This window comes from Schistocerca serialis, chromosome 10 (assembly GCF_023864345.2).
Source record: "Schistocerca serialis cubense isolate TAMUIC-IGC-003099 chromosome 10, iqSchSeri2.2, whole genome shotgun sequence".
Taxonomy (NCBI): Eukaryota; Metazoa; Arthropoda; class Insecta; order Orthoptera; family Acrididae; genus Schistocerca; species Schistocerca serialis.
This window is the reverse complement of record NC_064647.1, coordinates 71,353,374-71,371,332: the sequence shown is the minus strand read 5'-3', so window position 1 is coordinate 71,371,332 and position 17,959 is coordinate 71,353,374. Positions and strand designations below refer to the sequence as shown.

At 45.5% G+C, this 17,959-nt stretch overlaps 1 protein-coding gene across 1 annotated transcript in view; it reads left to right on the top strand.

The window, feature by feature from the left end:
* Positions 1 to 14,933, top strand: part of LOC126424549 (uncharacterized) — a 129,067-nt gene extending 114,134 nt beyond the window's left edge. Inside the window, exon 8 of the mRNA XM_050087296.1 lies at positions 14,282 to 14,933. Coding sequence (XP_049943253.1) covers positions 14,282 to 14,861 — 580 coding nt within the window. The 3' untranslated portion in view covers positions 14,862 to 14,933. The remainder of the gene's footprint in view (positions 1 to 14,281) is intronic.
* The last annotated feature ends 3,026 nt before the right edge of the window (positions 14,934 to 17,959 follow it).

Sequence of the window (17,959 nt, the reverse complement as noted above, 5' to 3'; positions counted from 1 at the left end):
TCTGTTATTAAGGAGGCTGTAGAAATAAGAATGAGCCAAAATAACTTTAACCTCATCAGCGCATACCATCTGAGCTGTGCATGGAAACGAGCGCTTGATGCGGAGAAGCATCAGAGACGTTCCTTCCACGATTTTCGTTCCAAAGGAAGCGGTGGCGCCACCGCCCCACACAGCGTCTGCGACAGCAGTACGTAATCGCCGACTAATCAGAAGCCGTCCACGGGCTATAAAGAGGCTACCACAGCAGCGGCGAAGACATAAATCCCTCCAAATCCTTGAACGCCATGCTCTCCGCCTTGCCTATCGCATCCGTCTCCCCTCCCCCACGTGGATCCTGTATGATCTCATCCCCTTCCCCCACCTCCTCCTTTTCCTTGCACGGATACGGATCCTGTACACCTCCCGTAAACTTGATCCTCCTCACCCGCTCGTATCCCCGATCCTCTCCCACCCCCGCCCGCTGCCGCTCCTGTATTCCCACGTCCCACCCGGTCTCCATCTCTCCACCCTCCTTACTCTCTCCCAAGGTGGCTTCCGCCAGCTCCACCTCCCTGATGATGTCCTCCTCCCCTCCATCTACCCCTCCTATCAACTTTGACCCTGCCCCCCCCCACTTCCGGTGTCCTTTCCCTTAGGCACCCTCCCTCCCTTCTCTTCCCCTCCCTTCGCTTTCCTTTTCCCCCGTCCCCTCCCTCCACCCCTCTTCCCCCGGGCTTCCCCTCCCCCTTCCTCTCTCCCCCCCTCTCACCCCCCTGCCTGAAGCGTCTCTGCTCTCCCCTCTCGCTCTCCCCCTGCCCCTTCTCGTCCTCCTCCTCCTCTCCTGGCAGGTCCCCGGACTCGCACACGCATTGTGAACATTCGCGTGCTGGAGATCGTCGCCCTCGGTTTAGTGTCTGTGCCGTCGTGTTTCTGCATCAGTGTTTTTCGCCGTCCACGCTCCTTCGTTCACATGTGTCGTCTAACTCGTGAGTGTTTGTGCACAGTGCCGACAGTTTTCTTGTTTGTTTCGTCGAGTGTGAACGGCTTCATGTTTTTTAATTATTGTATCTACTGTTTTTTCAAACCGCCAGTCTGTTACTTTTCTGTCTCCCTTTCTCTTTTATTGTACTGCTTATGGCTGAAGAGCGGAGTACACTTTTCCGCTGCCAGCCCACCTTGTATGGGGTGTTCAAACTACAATAAAGAAAAAAAAAAAAAAGCGGCGAAGACAGTCGCCCCCCAACGATGACGATGGAGGTAATCGTCGAAAGCTCGAGATTTTATCCAGAATTGACGTGGCAAGAATACCGAGAATGTTTTACATTTTCCATTGTATAATTAAACGAAAAGTGTACTGTTATTGAGCTCATACAGGGTTACTTTGGGAACATAGAGACCGCTACTCTTGAGTACAAAGTTCGTCGCTCGCCTGTCAGTCTTACGGGTAATGGCGCGCCCGCTCCAGGGCCGACAATGAGTGTGCCTCTGCAGGGCTTGTAATGCCGTGCACTACAGAGGACGACGTATGGAGCTGGATGATGGGGAAAGTGCTGCAACTGAATTCAACCGATCATTCTGACACTGTCATTATTTTAAGGGATAGTGAGGTTAAAGACACTTACACGTAAGGGATAAAGAACACCTTTCAACTGTTTCTCAAAGCTGGAGATCAAATAAACGGTTTCGATAACAGCTCACGCTAACAAAAAATTTCGATTGTAGTCCTCTTCTGACACAAATTTAAAACCATCATCTCAGATCTATCATACCCCCCCCCCCCCAAATTCTATACGTCCCTCCAGAACCTTGAGCGTCATGCACTCCGCCTTGCCTTCCATATACGCCTCCCATCCCCCATGCGGATCCTCTATGACCTCATTCCTTTACCCTATCTGCTCCTATTCGTCGAACATATCCGCATACTCTACACCTCCCGCCACCTTGATCCCCCTCACCCCCTGGTTGCTCCTCTCCTCTCCCGTCCCCACCCCCTGCCACTCCTTCACTGTTGTGTCCCCCCTGCCCTCCGTCTCTACACCCTTCATCTCCTTTCCCAAGGTGGCTTCCATCAACTCCCCCTCCTGGATGATGCCCTCTCCCTCCATTTATCCCTCCTATCAACTCTGGTCCTCACCCCCCCTACTTTCCCCCGTCCATTCCCTGGGCTCCCTCTTCCCCCCATCCATCCTGTGTTTTCTTCCCACCTAACTTCTCCCAGCAGACCACCACCGACAACGATAGTTCAGGTATACATGCCGACGTCGCAAGCTGAAGATGAACAGATAGAGAAAGTGTATAAGGATATTGAAAGGGTAATGCAGTATGTAAAGGGGGACGAAAATGTAATAGTCATGGGATACGGAAGTACTAAGGAATGACGAGATACGTTTGAAGTTCTCTAACGCTATAGATACAGCAATAAGGAATAGTGCAGTAGGCAGTACAGTTGAAGAGGAATGGACATCCCGAAAAAGGGCCATCACAGGAGTTGGGAAGGAAAACATAGGTACAAAGAAGGTAGCTGCGAAGAAACCATGGGTAACAGAAGAAATACTTCAGTTGATTGATGAAAGGAGGAAGTACAAACATGTTCCGGGAAAATCAGGAATACAGAAATACAAGTCGCTGAGGAATGAAATAAATAGGAAGTGCAGGGAAGCTAAGACGAAATGGCTGCAGGAAAAATGTGAAGACATCGAAAAGATATGATTGTCGGAAGGACAGACTCAGCATACAGGAAAGTCAAAACAACCTATGGTGACATTAAAAGCAACGGTGGTAACATTAAGAGTGCAACGGGAATTCCACTGTTCAATGCAGGGGAGAGAGCAGATAGGTGGAAAGTGTTGTGGACTGACAAGACAGCCAGTCCACAGTGACGGGTAACCAAAAGGCACGCGCTTAAACTCACGCAGGCTAGAGAGGTCTGAAACAGGATACGTGATGAATGCTATAAAGAAAAGTACGTAGCTTCTGGAATACTTAACTTTAATCCATCATTGTTGTACATCGCTCTTGACGATACAAGTGAGACACTGTAGATTCATGCAATGTAATGCTAATGGCGCCTTGCTAGGTCGTAGCCATGGACTTAGCTGAAGGCTATTCTAACTATCTGCTCTGCAAATAAGCGAGGCTTCGTCAGTGTGCATCGCTAGCTAAGTCGTCCGTACAACTGGGGCGAGTGCTAGTCCGTCTCTCGAGACCTGCCGTGTGGTGGCGCTCGGTCTGCTATCACTGACAGTGGCGACGCGCGGGTCCTACATGTACTAATGTACCGCGGCCGATTTAAAGCTACCACCTAGCGAATGTGGTGTCTGGCGATGACACCACAGAAAGAATACATCGAAAGCCTCTATGAGGGTGAAGATTTGTCTGATGTGATAGAAAAAGAAACAGGAGTCGATTTAGAAAAGATAGGGGATCCAGTACTAGAATCGGAATTTAAAAGAGCTTTGGAGGACTTACGGTCAAATAAGGCAGAAGGGACAAATAACGTTCCATCAGAATTTCTAAAATCATTGGGGGAAGTGGCAACAAAACGACTATTCACGTTGTTGTGTAGAATATATGAGTCTGGCGATATACCATCTGACTTTCGGAAAAACATCCTCCACACAATTCCGAAGACGGCAAGAGCTGACAAGTGCGAGAATTATCGCACAATCAGCTTAACAGCTCATGCATCGAAGCTGCTTATAAGAATAATATACAGAAGAATGGAAAAGAAAATTGAGAATGCGCTAGGTGACGATCAGTTGGGCTTTAGGAAAAGTAAAGGGACGAGAGAGGCAATTCTGACGTTACGGCTAATAATGGAAGCAAGGCTAAAGAAAAATCAAGACACTTTCATAGGATTTGTCGACCTGGAAAAAGCGTTCGACACTATAAAATGGTGCAAGCTGTTCGATATTCTGAAAAAAGTAGGGGTAAGCTATAGGGACAGACGGGTCATATACCATATGTACAACAACCAAAAGGGAATAATAAGAGTGGACGATCAAGAACGAAGTGCTCGAATTAAGAAGGCTGTAAGACAAGGCTGTAGCCTTTCGCCCCTACTCTTCAATCTGTACATCGAGGAAGCGATGATGGAAATAAAAGAAAGGTTCAGGAGTGGAATTAAAATACAAGGTGAAAGGATATCAATGATACGATTCGCTGATGACATTGCTATCCTGAGTGAAAGTGAAGAAGAATTAAATGATTTGCTGAACGGAATGAACAGTCTAATGAGTACACAATATGGTTTGAGAGTAATCTGGAGAAAGACGAAGGTAATGAGAAGTAGTAGAAATGAGAACAGCGAGAAACTTAACATCAGGATTGATTGTCACGAAGTCAATGAAGTTGAGGAATTCTGCTACCTGGGCAGTAAAATAACCAATGATGGACGGAGCAAGGAGGACATGAATAGCAGACTCGTTATGGCAAAAAAGGCATTTCTGGCCAAGAGAAGTCTACTAATATCAAATACCGGCCTTAATTTGAGGAAGAAATTTCTGAGGATGTACGTCTGGAGTACAGCATTGTATGGTAGTGAAACATGGACTGTGGGAAAACCGGAACAGAAGAGAATCGAAGCATTTGAGATGTGGTGCTATAGACGAATGTTGAAAATTAGTTGGACTGATAAGGTAGGGAATGAGGAGGTTCTACGCAGAATCGGAGAGGAAAGGAATATGTGGAAAACACTGATAAGGAGAAGGGACAGGATGATAGGACATCTGCTAAAACAGGAGGGAATGACTTCCATGGTACTAGAGGGAGCTGTAGAGGGCAAAAACTGTAGAGGAAGACAGAGTTTGGAATATGTCAAGCAAATAATTGAAGACGTAGGTTGCAAGTGCTACTCTGAGATGAAGAGGTTAGCACGGGAAAGGAATCCGTGGCGGGCCGCATCAAACCAGTCAGTAGACTGATGACCTAAAAAAAAAAAAAAAAAAAAACTTTTCCCTAACTCGCTTCTCCCTCCAAAGTCCTGTTGTATTCCCGTCCTCTGCCTTCCCTATTCCCTGTTGTGTCTGCCCAGCACCCCCACCCCTCTTATGGGTCCTCATCCTCCATTGGCTCCTTTCCCTCCTCCCCCCTTCGCTTTCCATCACCTACCCCCCTTTTTTATTTTCCCATCATCTGACCAGATTTCCCCCACCTGCTCTCAACTGTGGTGTGTCACATTTCAGTGCAGTGTTCCAGTGATTGTTCAGTGTTGTTTCGTCTTTTCCATGTTGCGAACAGAAACCATGCTGTCGCTGGGTGTGAATTTTATGTCTTTTGCGAACAGAAACCAGACAGTCGCCGTGTTTTTTAATTGTCTGTCTATTATTTTACCTGTCTGCTTCATATGTATTTTATTAGCATCATCATCCCTTTGTTCTCTGTTTTAAGTTCCTCGATTTTGCTTTTCGCCATGTTACCCTTTGTCTCCGATTTTGTCGCCTGTTTTCTATTATATATTATCTTCTCCTGTTTTAAAACAAAGTCTGTCGGCTGAAGAGCGGCATACTAAGCTGCTGCCTGCCCGCTCCCTTCGGGGGGAATCGAGATTCAATAAAGAAAAAAAAAATCTATCATACGAGGGTTGGAACTTACACAGTGGCAACTCATTATTCACAACTGATACAAAAGAGTTATATGTTTGCACTTGTTACTGTCCATCAAACTAGTCAACAGCAATGTGCAGAACCCGTTCCCAGTTATGTGGAAGGCGTAGTATACCATTAGCAGAGCCTGTTCTGTTGATGGTGCGAATGGAGCCCGTCGAATCTATGGAACAGTTCTGAAGCGAACGCTACGAAGTGGTTCCTTCATCTTCGGAATCAAATCAAAGTCGCAAGGACTTACGTCCTGGGAGTATGGTGGATGGTACAGTACTTCCCAGTCCCATCGACCGAACAGAGCAGCCACAGCTTGCGCCGTATGCACCGCGCATTGCCGTACAAAATGATGGGTGGGTTGCGCAGAAAGCGTCGCAGCATCCTTTGCAAAGCTGGTCGCATGTGATGCTTCAAGAACGAACAGTAATACTGTGCATTGACGGTCTGCCGTGGACGAACATAATGCATTAGGATAACACCATCACAGTTGTACACATGAATCACCATAACTTTCGCCATACTGGGGCTCTGACGCACTTTCGACTTTCGCGGCGATCCATAATGACGCCATTCGTTGGATTGGCGTTTCAGTTTTGGCTCGTGCGATGTGGCCCATGTCTCATCTAGTGTTAACATACGGTGTAAGAAAGCCTCTCCTTCGCTCTCATAGCGCTCCAAGTGCGTCTGAGCAGCGTCGAAACGCATCCATTTCTTCATTTCCGTCAATTCATGCGGAACCCATCGTGATGCAACTTTTCGCATGCCCAGGCGTTCCTTCAGCACCCGAAGCACCGTCGTATCCGCTAATCCGGCTTCATGGGCGAGCTCACGAATCGTACGGCGTCGATCACTGCTCACTAACGCGGCTACAGCATGCACTTCTTCTTCTGAGACGCTAGGACTATCTGTCCGATGCATGTCTGCCACAGTTTGCCGACCTTCGTTGAAGGCTTTTACCCAACGTGCCACTGTTCTGAACGGCAATGCCGATTCCCCGCACCCCTTGATGACACTGTCGCGCTGTACGAACTGTAGCACATTCAACTCCGTGCGCACGCCGGTGACGTGGGTCGGGCGCGTCCATTTACTCGGAGGTAAGGTAGGTATGTCAACAACGTGTGCTATCAGCGACAATAGTAGATTCCATTGCATAGTGTATCCACAGCAGTGTTGGCAGTGTGTTCCAGCCTACGTATTAAGCTGCAGGTGCAACGTTTGCACTGGCATCATTTCATTTCAGTGCACATTCACTGGTTCCATCGCCAAAGACTTATTCGTCAGTTTTCAACGCATTAAAATGAGTTCACTTATATTACTGCTTGTGTAAGGTACCGCTTCTCGGTACAACTCAACACAACTGAATGATATCTTAGCGTTTGATGCCTGTAATTATGACAGCAACGACTGTATAATATTCTACAATAACATAGAGAGGAAAATGTGAGCCATACTTTATAAATGAAAAAAAAAATTGTTCCCAGAGTATCATCAATTTTTTATGTCGTGTTCTTGGTACTTTTTCTGATTAAATCCTAAGATACACACATCTCGTATTAGTGTTCCTACATACATTAAACCAAATATATCAGAGCCACCTGGAATATGTACACTCACTTTCAGAGAAAACAGAACATCTTGAGCGACTACAAGTAGGACGTTCATATTCACAGGATATGTACGTTACTATGTTCTGCAGACACGATTAGCATTTGAACCATGTCGGCCAGCAGGTTCAAGGCCAACATCGATATCGCGTCGCAACACCACCTACCGGTAAAGTATGCCTGCCGCTCTCGTTGTCGCTGTAAAATAAACGTAAGGGATCAGTGTAACATGATCAGACGTGCAGGACGACTCGCAGACGTATGAGCGATCCGTACCGTCAAATCAGTGAGTTCGAAAGAAGGCGCATTGTTGTCGTGAGAGAACGTGATGCATCAATGCGGGAAATTTCTGTTCGTGTGGCAATGCAGGACAGACCTGCATCCTTCTCGGCTCCGCATCAACAGTGGAAAAGTGTAACAAATCGTACACTACCAGAGGTGACCGTCACCGTTTATTACAGCATGAGTTACGTGCCCGTCGTCCACTTTTCTGCCTGTCTTTGACGAATGTGCAGAAAGGTTCTAGACGTGAATGATGCATGGACCGACGTCGCTGGCGACAAGAATGGCATCCGATAGTGTTTTCTGACGAATCTAGTTTCTGTTTGTCTGAAAGTAATGGCCGCATTTCGGTTCGCTCCAGAGAGGGGGAGCGGCATCACAGTGACGGCATTGGCACGAGACTTTCACGGCCGACTCGAGGCCTTATGGTGTGGGGGTGCTGTTGGGTACAGCCATAAATCACAGTTTGTGTGTGTCCAGCACACTGTGACTGTAATGCCACTTCCTCGGACGAGAAATAAAAAATCAAAAATTAGCTCCCAATACCCCAAAGATTTCCCCCCAAGTCCCAAATTCCCAGAAAAGTGAATAAGAGAACGAAGATCCATTTATCACTATGATCAGGACAATAACAAGTAATTAAATCAGGAATCAAAGACTTGACAATTTAGCAATCTACGAAAGAAAGATTAAATTTCAGTAAAATTAAAATCAAAATCATAATAAATCGCAAAATTAGCATAAATTAACATTCGCAAAGTAGAACCAACGATCCCAAAGAATGCTCCGTGTGAGTGCTCTTTGGGAATCGTGAGTAATGACTAAGTATAATTCAATGCATTGTCAGTACGTTACGATTGTTAGCCGAGGCAGGTCATGTATCTGAATGCTCGTACATGTAGGCGCGCTTAGAATGTTTTTGAAATTGAATAATTGCGATCTATTATGACGCAGTAATACGATCTTCTGACTTCAAATATCACGGCATTATAATTCGAACGGAGGACTTTTATCCACTACAATAAAGTGAACTTTTAACTAGATAATTGAACTAAACATTACTTAGACAGTGATTTAGGCAACGAACACTGATAGACAATTTTCGTTCATAATAGCCAGTGGTTTATGGAACTTCAGTGATAGGTCCGAAGCATATAATTTAAATCCCCACAACACCTGGGAAAGTTTTCTTGTCAAGGCTCGGTTAGGAAGTGACTGATATTGTGCAATAAAACATCCTCTCGTGCCAAGTCGTGCATTTGTGATTTAAAATTCTATCAAATTCTTGACAAGAAACTCCCGAGTAATAATTACGCGCGGCGATAATATTTGACTGTAGCGCTCGGCACTTGTGTAGAATCTTTGACTCAAATAACAAGCCCACAGTTACGATTTCTTAGATACTTGAAATTGCGACCAGCTTGTAAGGGAATTTGTTGTGGATGTGACTGCATTGGTTTTATCATTAATATTTCGTCATTAATCAGTTAAACATCGATTACGAACGATTAATTACTATTTTTGGTGAAGTAAATATCTCACGCACGTCGACATTTCGTTTGTGTACCGTCGTCATCGTAACTTGATAACGATCTCAACACTGTACCGACTGTAGCCGAGCTTTAGCCGAGTCCAAGTACAAATCAAGCCAAATCATCAAGGAGAAGAGCCGTTATATGACCTTCGTGAATGACATTCTGCGACCCGTAGCTGTACTCTTTGTACACACTGCCCCAGACACCATTTTCCATCGAGATAACGCACGACCACATTTTGCTGCGTGAACGTGTGCCTTCTTGGTGCCACAGGATGTCAGCCTTTTGCTCTGACCCGCCAGATCAGCAGTCTTGTCGCCAATCGAAAACGTGTGGGATGTGGTGAAGCGACGGGCGCACCGCCATCACCCAGTGCCGACCACCATAGATGAACTTTGGAACCAGGTGAATGAAGCGTGGATGGCTATACCACAGGACGCCATTCGCGCCTTATATGCCTCGATGCCATCACGCATGGGACAAGTTATCAGGGCCCATGGCGGACCCTGTGGCTACCAGGCAGCAGGACATGTGCTGAACTGAGGCGACTGAAATGCTAATCATTTCTGCAGTACATACTAGTGTACATGTCCTATGAATATCACATCTCTAATCAATGCGGGAAATTTCTGTTCGTGTAGCATTGCAGGACTGACCTGCATCCTTCTCGGCTCCGCATCGACAGTGGAAAAGTGTAACAAATCGTACACTACCAGAGGTGACAGGCGTTCGCGTCTTACAGTTTTTAAAGCAATAGACAACATTTCTATTACTACCAAGGATTTCGTAGACACCCAAGTCATCTTGCATGGTCCATCGGTGTTTTGCGGTGGGGCTTTGAACTTCACTCTCGCTAACAAGGACACGAATGAACACGGTAACGGCTGGGTCACCGTTGCTCTCTTTTCTGCGCACGAGGGTACAAGCATACTGGTCATTACAATGTAATATTTTGGACTGAATCATTGTTACTAAAGAAGTTGATATCCACGTGGTATCTGCGAAAATTTTTACAGAAAGTGCTAAGCAACCTCTCAATCTAAGAATTTTCATTTTTATACGGTACATACACTACTGGCCATTAAAATTGCTACACCACGAAGATGACGTGCTACAGACGCGAAATTTAACGGATAGGAAGAAGATGCTGCGATATGCAAACGATTAGGTTTTCAGAGCATTTACACAAGGCTGGCGCCGGTAGCGATACCTACAACGTGCTGACATCAGGAAAGTTTCCATCCGATTTCTCATACACAAACAACAGTTGACCGACATTGCTTGGTGACACGTTGTTGTGATGCCTCGTGTTAGGTGGAGAAATGCGTACCATCACGTTTCCGACTTTGATAAAGGTCGGATTGTAGCCTATCGCCATTGCTGTTTATCGTATCGCGACATTGCTGCTCGCTTTGGTCGAGATCCAATGACTGTTAGTAGAATATGGAATCGGTGGGTTCAGGGGGGCGATACAGAAAATGTTCGCTTGCTGCCCTGGCCAGCACATTCTCCACATCTCTCACCAATCGAAAACGTTTGGTCAATGGTGGCCGAGCAACTGGCTCGTCACAATACGCCAGTCACTACTCTTGATGAACTGTGGTATCGTGTTGAAGCTGCATGGACAGATGTACTTGTACACGCTGTCCAAGCTCTCTGTCCAAGCTCTGTTTGACTCAATGCCCAGGCGTGTCAAGGGCCGTTATTACGGCCAGAGGTGGCTGTTCTGGGTACCGATTTCTCAGGATCTATGCACCCAAACTGCGTGAAAATGTAATCACATGTCAGTTCTAGTATAATATATTTGTCCAATCAATGCCCGTTTATCATCTGCATTTCTTCTTGGTGTAGCAATTTTAATGGCCAGTAGTGTATGATACTGCAGTGCCCATGTTACTCTGATTACGACGCAAAGGAACAGCGACTACAGTCCTTATGAAACGCTTTACATGTATTCGCAGTGGCGAATATGGACAACCATCAGCTGTAGAATGGAATCATCGGACAGGGACTCAAACCCGGATTTCCCGTTATATCGGGAGCGGTCGGTTCACCATTTGGCACCACCAGGGCCAGTCCCAAACCGACATATGTCGTCAACCTCGCGTCTACGACCTGTACTCGTACATCCGTTATTTACATTGCCGCACGGGCCACACGCTGTACAATAAAGTCGCTAACCCGGTATCGGCGGATAAATGTGATACTGCAGTGCGCGTGTTTCTCTGATTACGAGCAAAGTTCCTTTGGAAATGTTTGCAGGGCTGGAGGAATGTCGGCGTTCTGGCTTTGACCTCTGCCAGTGCTCTGTGTGTTTTAAAGCTATGTGGCACCATTACTAGTATTCTGTGTCAGACTGTGGGTCAGTGTCGACAGTAATTCACATCAGAGGCAGGCTGAAGTGCATGGTCTCCACCTTTTAAAGCACTGTGCAACCTTTCGTCGTTGGCCACTGTAGAGGCATCCTGAGTTTACATTTATTGCTTCGTTAGTGAATAGGAAAGATGAAGAATCGAGAAACGAACAGCTGTGAGAACACTACGATCCATTTTGAGTGTATGCAGTGTACGATTTTCACTTCAAACAGCGGCAAGAGCACTTTCATTTGGGCATTATATTTTATACCAGTAAAAAGTGGCCATTTGATTGGTTGACAGAGGGTGGGTTTCTCATGTGCAACACTTCACTCGGCAGAGTAACAAAATAAATTTGCTGTTAACTCCATTCACTTATAAAGAATTTGTTACATTTTACATCTGAGGAAAAGCAACACTCAGCTGTTACGGTCGTTGTACAGGGGGCTTCAGATACTTATGACATGACGTCCATCTTTTTTTAGTATCTACAGCGGCGTGAGAGGTCTCCGAGGTGTTCAGGAAGCTCAGATTCACTTCGAGCAAATTTTCATATCGTAAATTAGACAAATGCATGGAATGTGCATTTACTCTTATGACCTACATGTTTTGCTGTTACCTTGAGAAGCATTGCCATCACAAGAATTAAGGCTGCAAGTCTGTCTGTGTGTGTGTCCTATTATTGTGCAGACGCTTTTATCTGTGCAAAGTGCATGTGTGCATGTGGCAACATGTGTGTTTGCGGAGGGATAGTAGAGGAGAGTTAGTATTGTTGCTAAATGTGAATCATTTTGGCTAAATGGTATCTTGTATCCCTGATGATGGTGTGTCAAGATATTTGCGAATAAAGGAGCTGAATTTTTTTCTACCACGGCAGAATAGTTTTTGTAAAAACCTGGAGATGTGATTAGCTTCGTCACATTTCCAAGTGTCGGAAGGGATTACTACAGGCAGTATTGGCTGCGTGCTCTTTCACTGGAAGCCAACGACTGCTTAACAGTGACATCCAGAGAGCAAAGGAACATAGTGGCAGCAATCAGCATGACAAAAGTGGGACAACTGAATTAGATGGAATGTAGGACTTTTCAGTGCAGAGTGGATGAAGATTTTGTGAGCGAGATACATTTGTACCTTAATATACAGAGGAAGTCCAAGTGCTCTGCATCACTGAAGGGAGAGAATTGTAGATTCATCGTTTGTCACTGCAGATGTGTTGGTTGATTGGTTGATTCGGGGGAGGGGACTAAACATCGAGGTCATCAATCTCTACGGATTAGGGAAGGATGGGGAAGGAAGTCGGCCATGCCCTTTCGAAGGAACCGTCCGTGCATTTGCCTTAAGCTACTTAGGGAAATCACGGAAGACCTAAATCAGATTGGCCGGGTCAGTGTTTGAACCGCCGTCCTCCCAAATGCGAGTGAAGCGTGCTAACCTCTGCGACACCTAGTTCGGTTTGCACATGTGTGCTTTTACACTACTGGCCATTAAAATTGCTACACCAAGAAGAAATGCAGATGATAAACGGGTATTCATCGGAAAAATATACTAGTACTGACATGTGATTACATTTTCACGCAATTTGCGTGCATAGACCCTAAGAAATCAGTACCCAGAACAACCACCTCTTGCCGTAATAACGGCCTTGATACGCCTGGGCATTGAGTCAAACAGAGCTTGGATGGTGTGTACAGCTACAGCTGCCCATGCAGCTTCAGCACGATACCACAGTTCATCAAGATTAGTGACTAGTATATTGTCACAAGCCAGTTGCTCAGCCAACATTGACCAGACGTTTTCAATTGGTGAGAGATGTGAAGAATGTGCTGGCCAGGGCAGCAATCGAACATTTTCTGTATCCAGAAAGGCCCGTAGAGAACCTGCAACATGCGGTCGTGCATTATCCTGCTGAAATGTAGGGTTTCGCAGGGATCGAATGAAGGGTAGAGCCACGGGTCGTAACACATCTGAAATGTAACGTCCACTGTTCAAAGTGCCGTCAATGCCAACAAGAGGTGATCGAGATGTGTAACCAGTGGCACCCCATACCATCACGCCCGGTGATACGCCAGTATGGCGATGACGAATACATCCTTCCAATGTGCGCTCACCACGATGTCGCCAAACACGGATGCGACCATCATGATGCTGTAAACAGAACCTGGATTCATCCGAAAAAATGACGTTTTGCCAATCGTGCACCCAGGTTCGTCGTCGAGTACATCATCGCAGGCGCTCCTGTCTGTGATGCAGCGTCAAGGGTAACCGCAGCCACGGTCTCCTAGCTGATAGTCCATGCTGCTGCAAACGTCGTCGAACTGTTCGTGCAGATGGTTATTGTCTTGCAAACGGCCCCATCTGTTGACTCGGGGATCGAGACGTGGCTGCACGATCCCTTACCGCCATGCGGATAAGATGGCTGTCATCTCGAGTGCTAGTGATACGAGGCCGTTGGGATCCAGCACGGCATTCCGTATTACCCTCCTAAACCCACCGATTCCATATTCTGCTAACAGACATTGGATCTGGACCAACGCGAGCAGCAATGTCGCGATACGATAAACCGCAATCGCGATATGCTACAATCCGACCTTTATCAAAGTCGGAAACGTGATGGTACGCATTTCTCCTCCTTACACGAGGCATCACAACAACGTGTCACCAGGAAATGGTGGTCAACTGTTGTTTGTGTATGAGAAATCGGTTGGAAACTTCCCTCACGTTGTAGGTGTCGCCACCGGTGCCAACCTTGTGTAAATGCTCTGAAAAGCTAATCATTTGTATATCACAGCTGCTTCTTCCTGTCGGTTAAATTTCGCGTCTGTAGCACGTCATCTTCGTGGTGTAGCACTTTTAATGGCCAATAGTGTAGATGTGATTCCGTGATCAGATGCGTGTATGGTAACGTGTGAGAATGTCTTTGTTTTGTGCAGGAGACTTTCGGGAAGAGAGAAGGGCAGGAGGCTGCTGGAAGCAGCTCAGCAGTCACGAATGTCGGAAATGCGAGCCCTGCTGGCTGCAGGTGCGGACGTGGGGGCGACGGACGGCGACGGTTGGACCGCCCTGCACTGGGCGGCAAGAAATGGACAGGCGGAGATGGCCAAGTGTCTGCTGGCTGCAGGGGCAGACGTCGAGGCCAGGGGGCAGTGGGAATGGACCGCCCTGTTCTGGGCAGCACGACAGGGGCAGGTGGAGGCGGCGAAGGCTTTGCTTTCCGCAGGGGCTGACCTGGGGGCGAGGGACATCTGGCAGAACACGCCCCTGTTCCTGGCTGCAATGACTGGACACACGGCTGCCGTGCGCTTTCTGGTGGCGTCCTGTGCCGACCCCAACGCCACGGATGCGAATGCGACGACTCCGCTGCACTGGGCAGCGTACAATGGGCACGCAGATGCAGCAGCTGCACTGTTGGAGGCAGGCGCCGACAAGGGGGCCAGGAACAGCTCTGGGCGCACCCCTCAGGATAATGCCAGGAAATGGGACGACCGGCAGCTGATAAACATGCTTAGCTGAAGCTGGCACTCCAGAAAAATGACTGTTGTGTATAAACAGCTGCGTTTTTTAAAAATAAATTATACAAAAATATTAGCCTGTTCTCAATATTTGCACCCACATTTACATAGTACATGTGTGTAACAAGATGGCAACAAAAGGGACGTAGGAGATTTCTATTTCTTGGTTCTAAAAGGGCCAATGTGAAGAATCTTAGTTTGTTTCTGAATATTTTCTGTCAATTTTAGACAACTATTAACAGTATGAAACTTCCTGGCAGATTAAAACTGTGTGCCCAACCGAGACTCGAACTCGGTACCTTTGCCTTTCGCGGGCAAGTGCTCCACCATCTGAGCTACCGACCGGGCGTGAGTCATGCTTCGGTAGCTCAGATGGTAGAGCAGTTGCCCGCGAAAGGCAAAGGTCCCGAGTTCGAGTCTCGGTCGGGCACACAGTTTAATCTGCCAGGAAGTTTCATATCAGCGCACACTCCGCTGCAGAATGAAAATCTCATTCTATTAACAGTATATTTGGGGCTGGTTCAAAAATGGTTCAAATGGCTCTGAGCACTCTGCGACTTAACTTCTGAGGTCATCAGTCGGCTAGAACTTAGAACTAATTAAACCTAACTAACCTAAGGACATCACACACATCCATGCCCGAGGCAGGATTCCAACCCGCGACCGTAGCGGCCGCTCGGCTTCAGACTGTAGCGCCTAGAACGGCACGGCCACTCCGGCCGGCTATTTGTGGCTATTTCTTACCATCATTATAGTAAATCATCTTAAGTAAAGCTTATTTTTAAATAATAAATTTCTAGAATATTCAACTTCAGAATTAAAGGCCTTACGAGGATATTGGCCTGCTTTAAAATCATGAACTCTCTTAAATTATTTGACATTGCCCATTTGGACATCAGGGTCAGTTACACTGAATAACCAGAAACAGGTAGTTTTAAGATTAATTAAATCACTTTATTCATTCCTCTGCAATTTAATAACTGATAGCAACTGTTACATGTTCCAAAAGACACATTTTATCTCCGTAAATCATGAAAACACTGTTCGGTCTCGTAAGCAGCGGGGAAACTTTATTCAAAATTCTTAATATCATTCAAATAATTTGGATATACTATGGTTGACACTATAGAAGGGGGGACAGAAAAAATATATCACTCGTTTCCGTCGTCACCATCCTCATCCTCCCTTCGTAAGATATCTGTTTATCTCTTTCATCTGACTGTCTATTGGCTCTCATTTGATTGATGAACTGCATGTAGAATGGACGACTGCTTACATTGATGTACGGAAAGAGATCCCGTAAGTCCTATAATTTCTTTTCTGAAATAGGTATGATGTCTTCAGAAATAGGTGCAAGTTTTGGCATAGACAAACATCGAGTTTTCTTTCTGTTCAGATTTATAATCCTGAATGGTTCTTCTGAGGAGTAACTGTGTTTGTAGGAGACAATTCCTGGCATACCTGAGTGATACTTCATCTATTTTATCTTGTTTCAAACAATAGGATTCCTTCTGTGTTAATTTTCTTGCAGATAATGGCTTCTCATCAGGTCTTTAAGTGTGTAGAGGTCCTTTTGTTCCAGGTCTATTGCTGTTATGGGTGGCTTTCGGGGACCATGCGCATTAATTTGGCCCAGTCTCTTGGCAGTTCTACTTCAACAGTTGTTGTTTTCTTGTCTTCTCAATGGCTGCGTGAATTGAGTCAACTTCCAAGTCAGTATGTCCAAATTCAAGAAACTTGTGGTTGATTTCCAAACGTCTTCCCTGAATTATGAATTCTTCCACTACTCTCAGAAACAGGATGGCAATAAAAATATTACTGTTTTGTGTGGTCCACGAATCGCTGTACAGGTGTACCTTTCGTTGGCCAGTTTCATCAAATAATCATATAGACAAGAAGCTATTTCTGATCGTAAGCAGCCTAGGATAAATCCAAATGTTGCTGTTCCATTTCAACGTTACAACTTTCAGCATCATCAGTACAATTCTTGAGCATCATAACGTGTTTGTCACATTTTGCACAAGTGTCAGTCTTCGGTTTGTGGAAGCTAAGATTGAAACAGGTCAATAAAACTCTTCGGTTACACGCTTCACTTCTTGTCTTCATACCTTTGGTTTTGAAAAATTCTTGACAGAGCCGGTACATTGCTGAAATATTCAAGTCTGGAGATAAACATTTTTTAGAAGAATGAGATTGAGAATAATGGCTTACGTAGGAAGGAAATATGTTAATGTGTTCCTTTATGAAATCAATGTCGTCAGATGGAACTTTCGGATGATTAGAATGTTTACCACGTCCATCTTCAGAACACACTCCTCCTTCAGAGCCGCGTCTTTTCTCCTCGATTATTATTACCTTCTGTTGTGTTAAAGAAAATGTGCTAAGGAACATATCCTGACATACTTCTATCTTAGTCTGCAAAGAAGGACTGTAAAGAAAGTTCTTCCTGGAATATTTTCGCCTGCTTGCAGTTCCTTCACGTTTGTTCCTTAAACGCTCCACATGTTTCTTTTCCTCAGACACATATTAGCTATGAACTGATTTTGAGCTTCTGGGGACAATTCGTAATATTCTATTTAACAATTTCTCTCTCTCTCATCGTCATTTACATTTCCTTCACAATTTTTCCTGGACTTGCACGATGGTTTCAGAACTTTAGCAGGTATAACTTTTCATTTCGACGTCACATATTCATTTCCTGCTGTTTAAAATTCTTTACTTCAATTTTTCTCCCATAATTTTTCGTTTCGCTTTCTTTTTCTGGCTGATCCTCTGGATCACATTTCTTCCTCCACCTTCCACTGAACTTTGTTATTTCATTGCCAGGCTGCGGTTGAATTAGATCAATTTCTTCGTCCTTGAAGATTTTTTAACTGTCTTTTGTACGGCTATATTCCCTCAGTCATTGCTTTCATCACTACTTTCGCCACCTCTTGGAACATATTCATCAGAATCTTCAAAAACATCTTCATCAGAACTTGAAATCACGTCTGCCAATAATGACGACCATGAATTTCCTTCTGTACTGGTACTGGGATGACCTTAAAGAAAATAAAAATGAAATAAATTTAAAAGGCGGATGATAATATTTTAGATTGG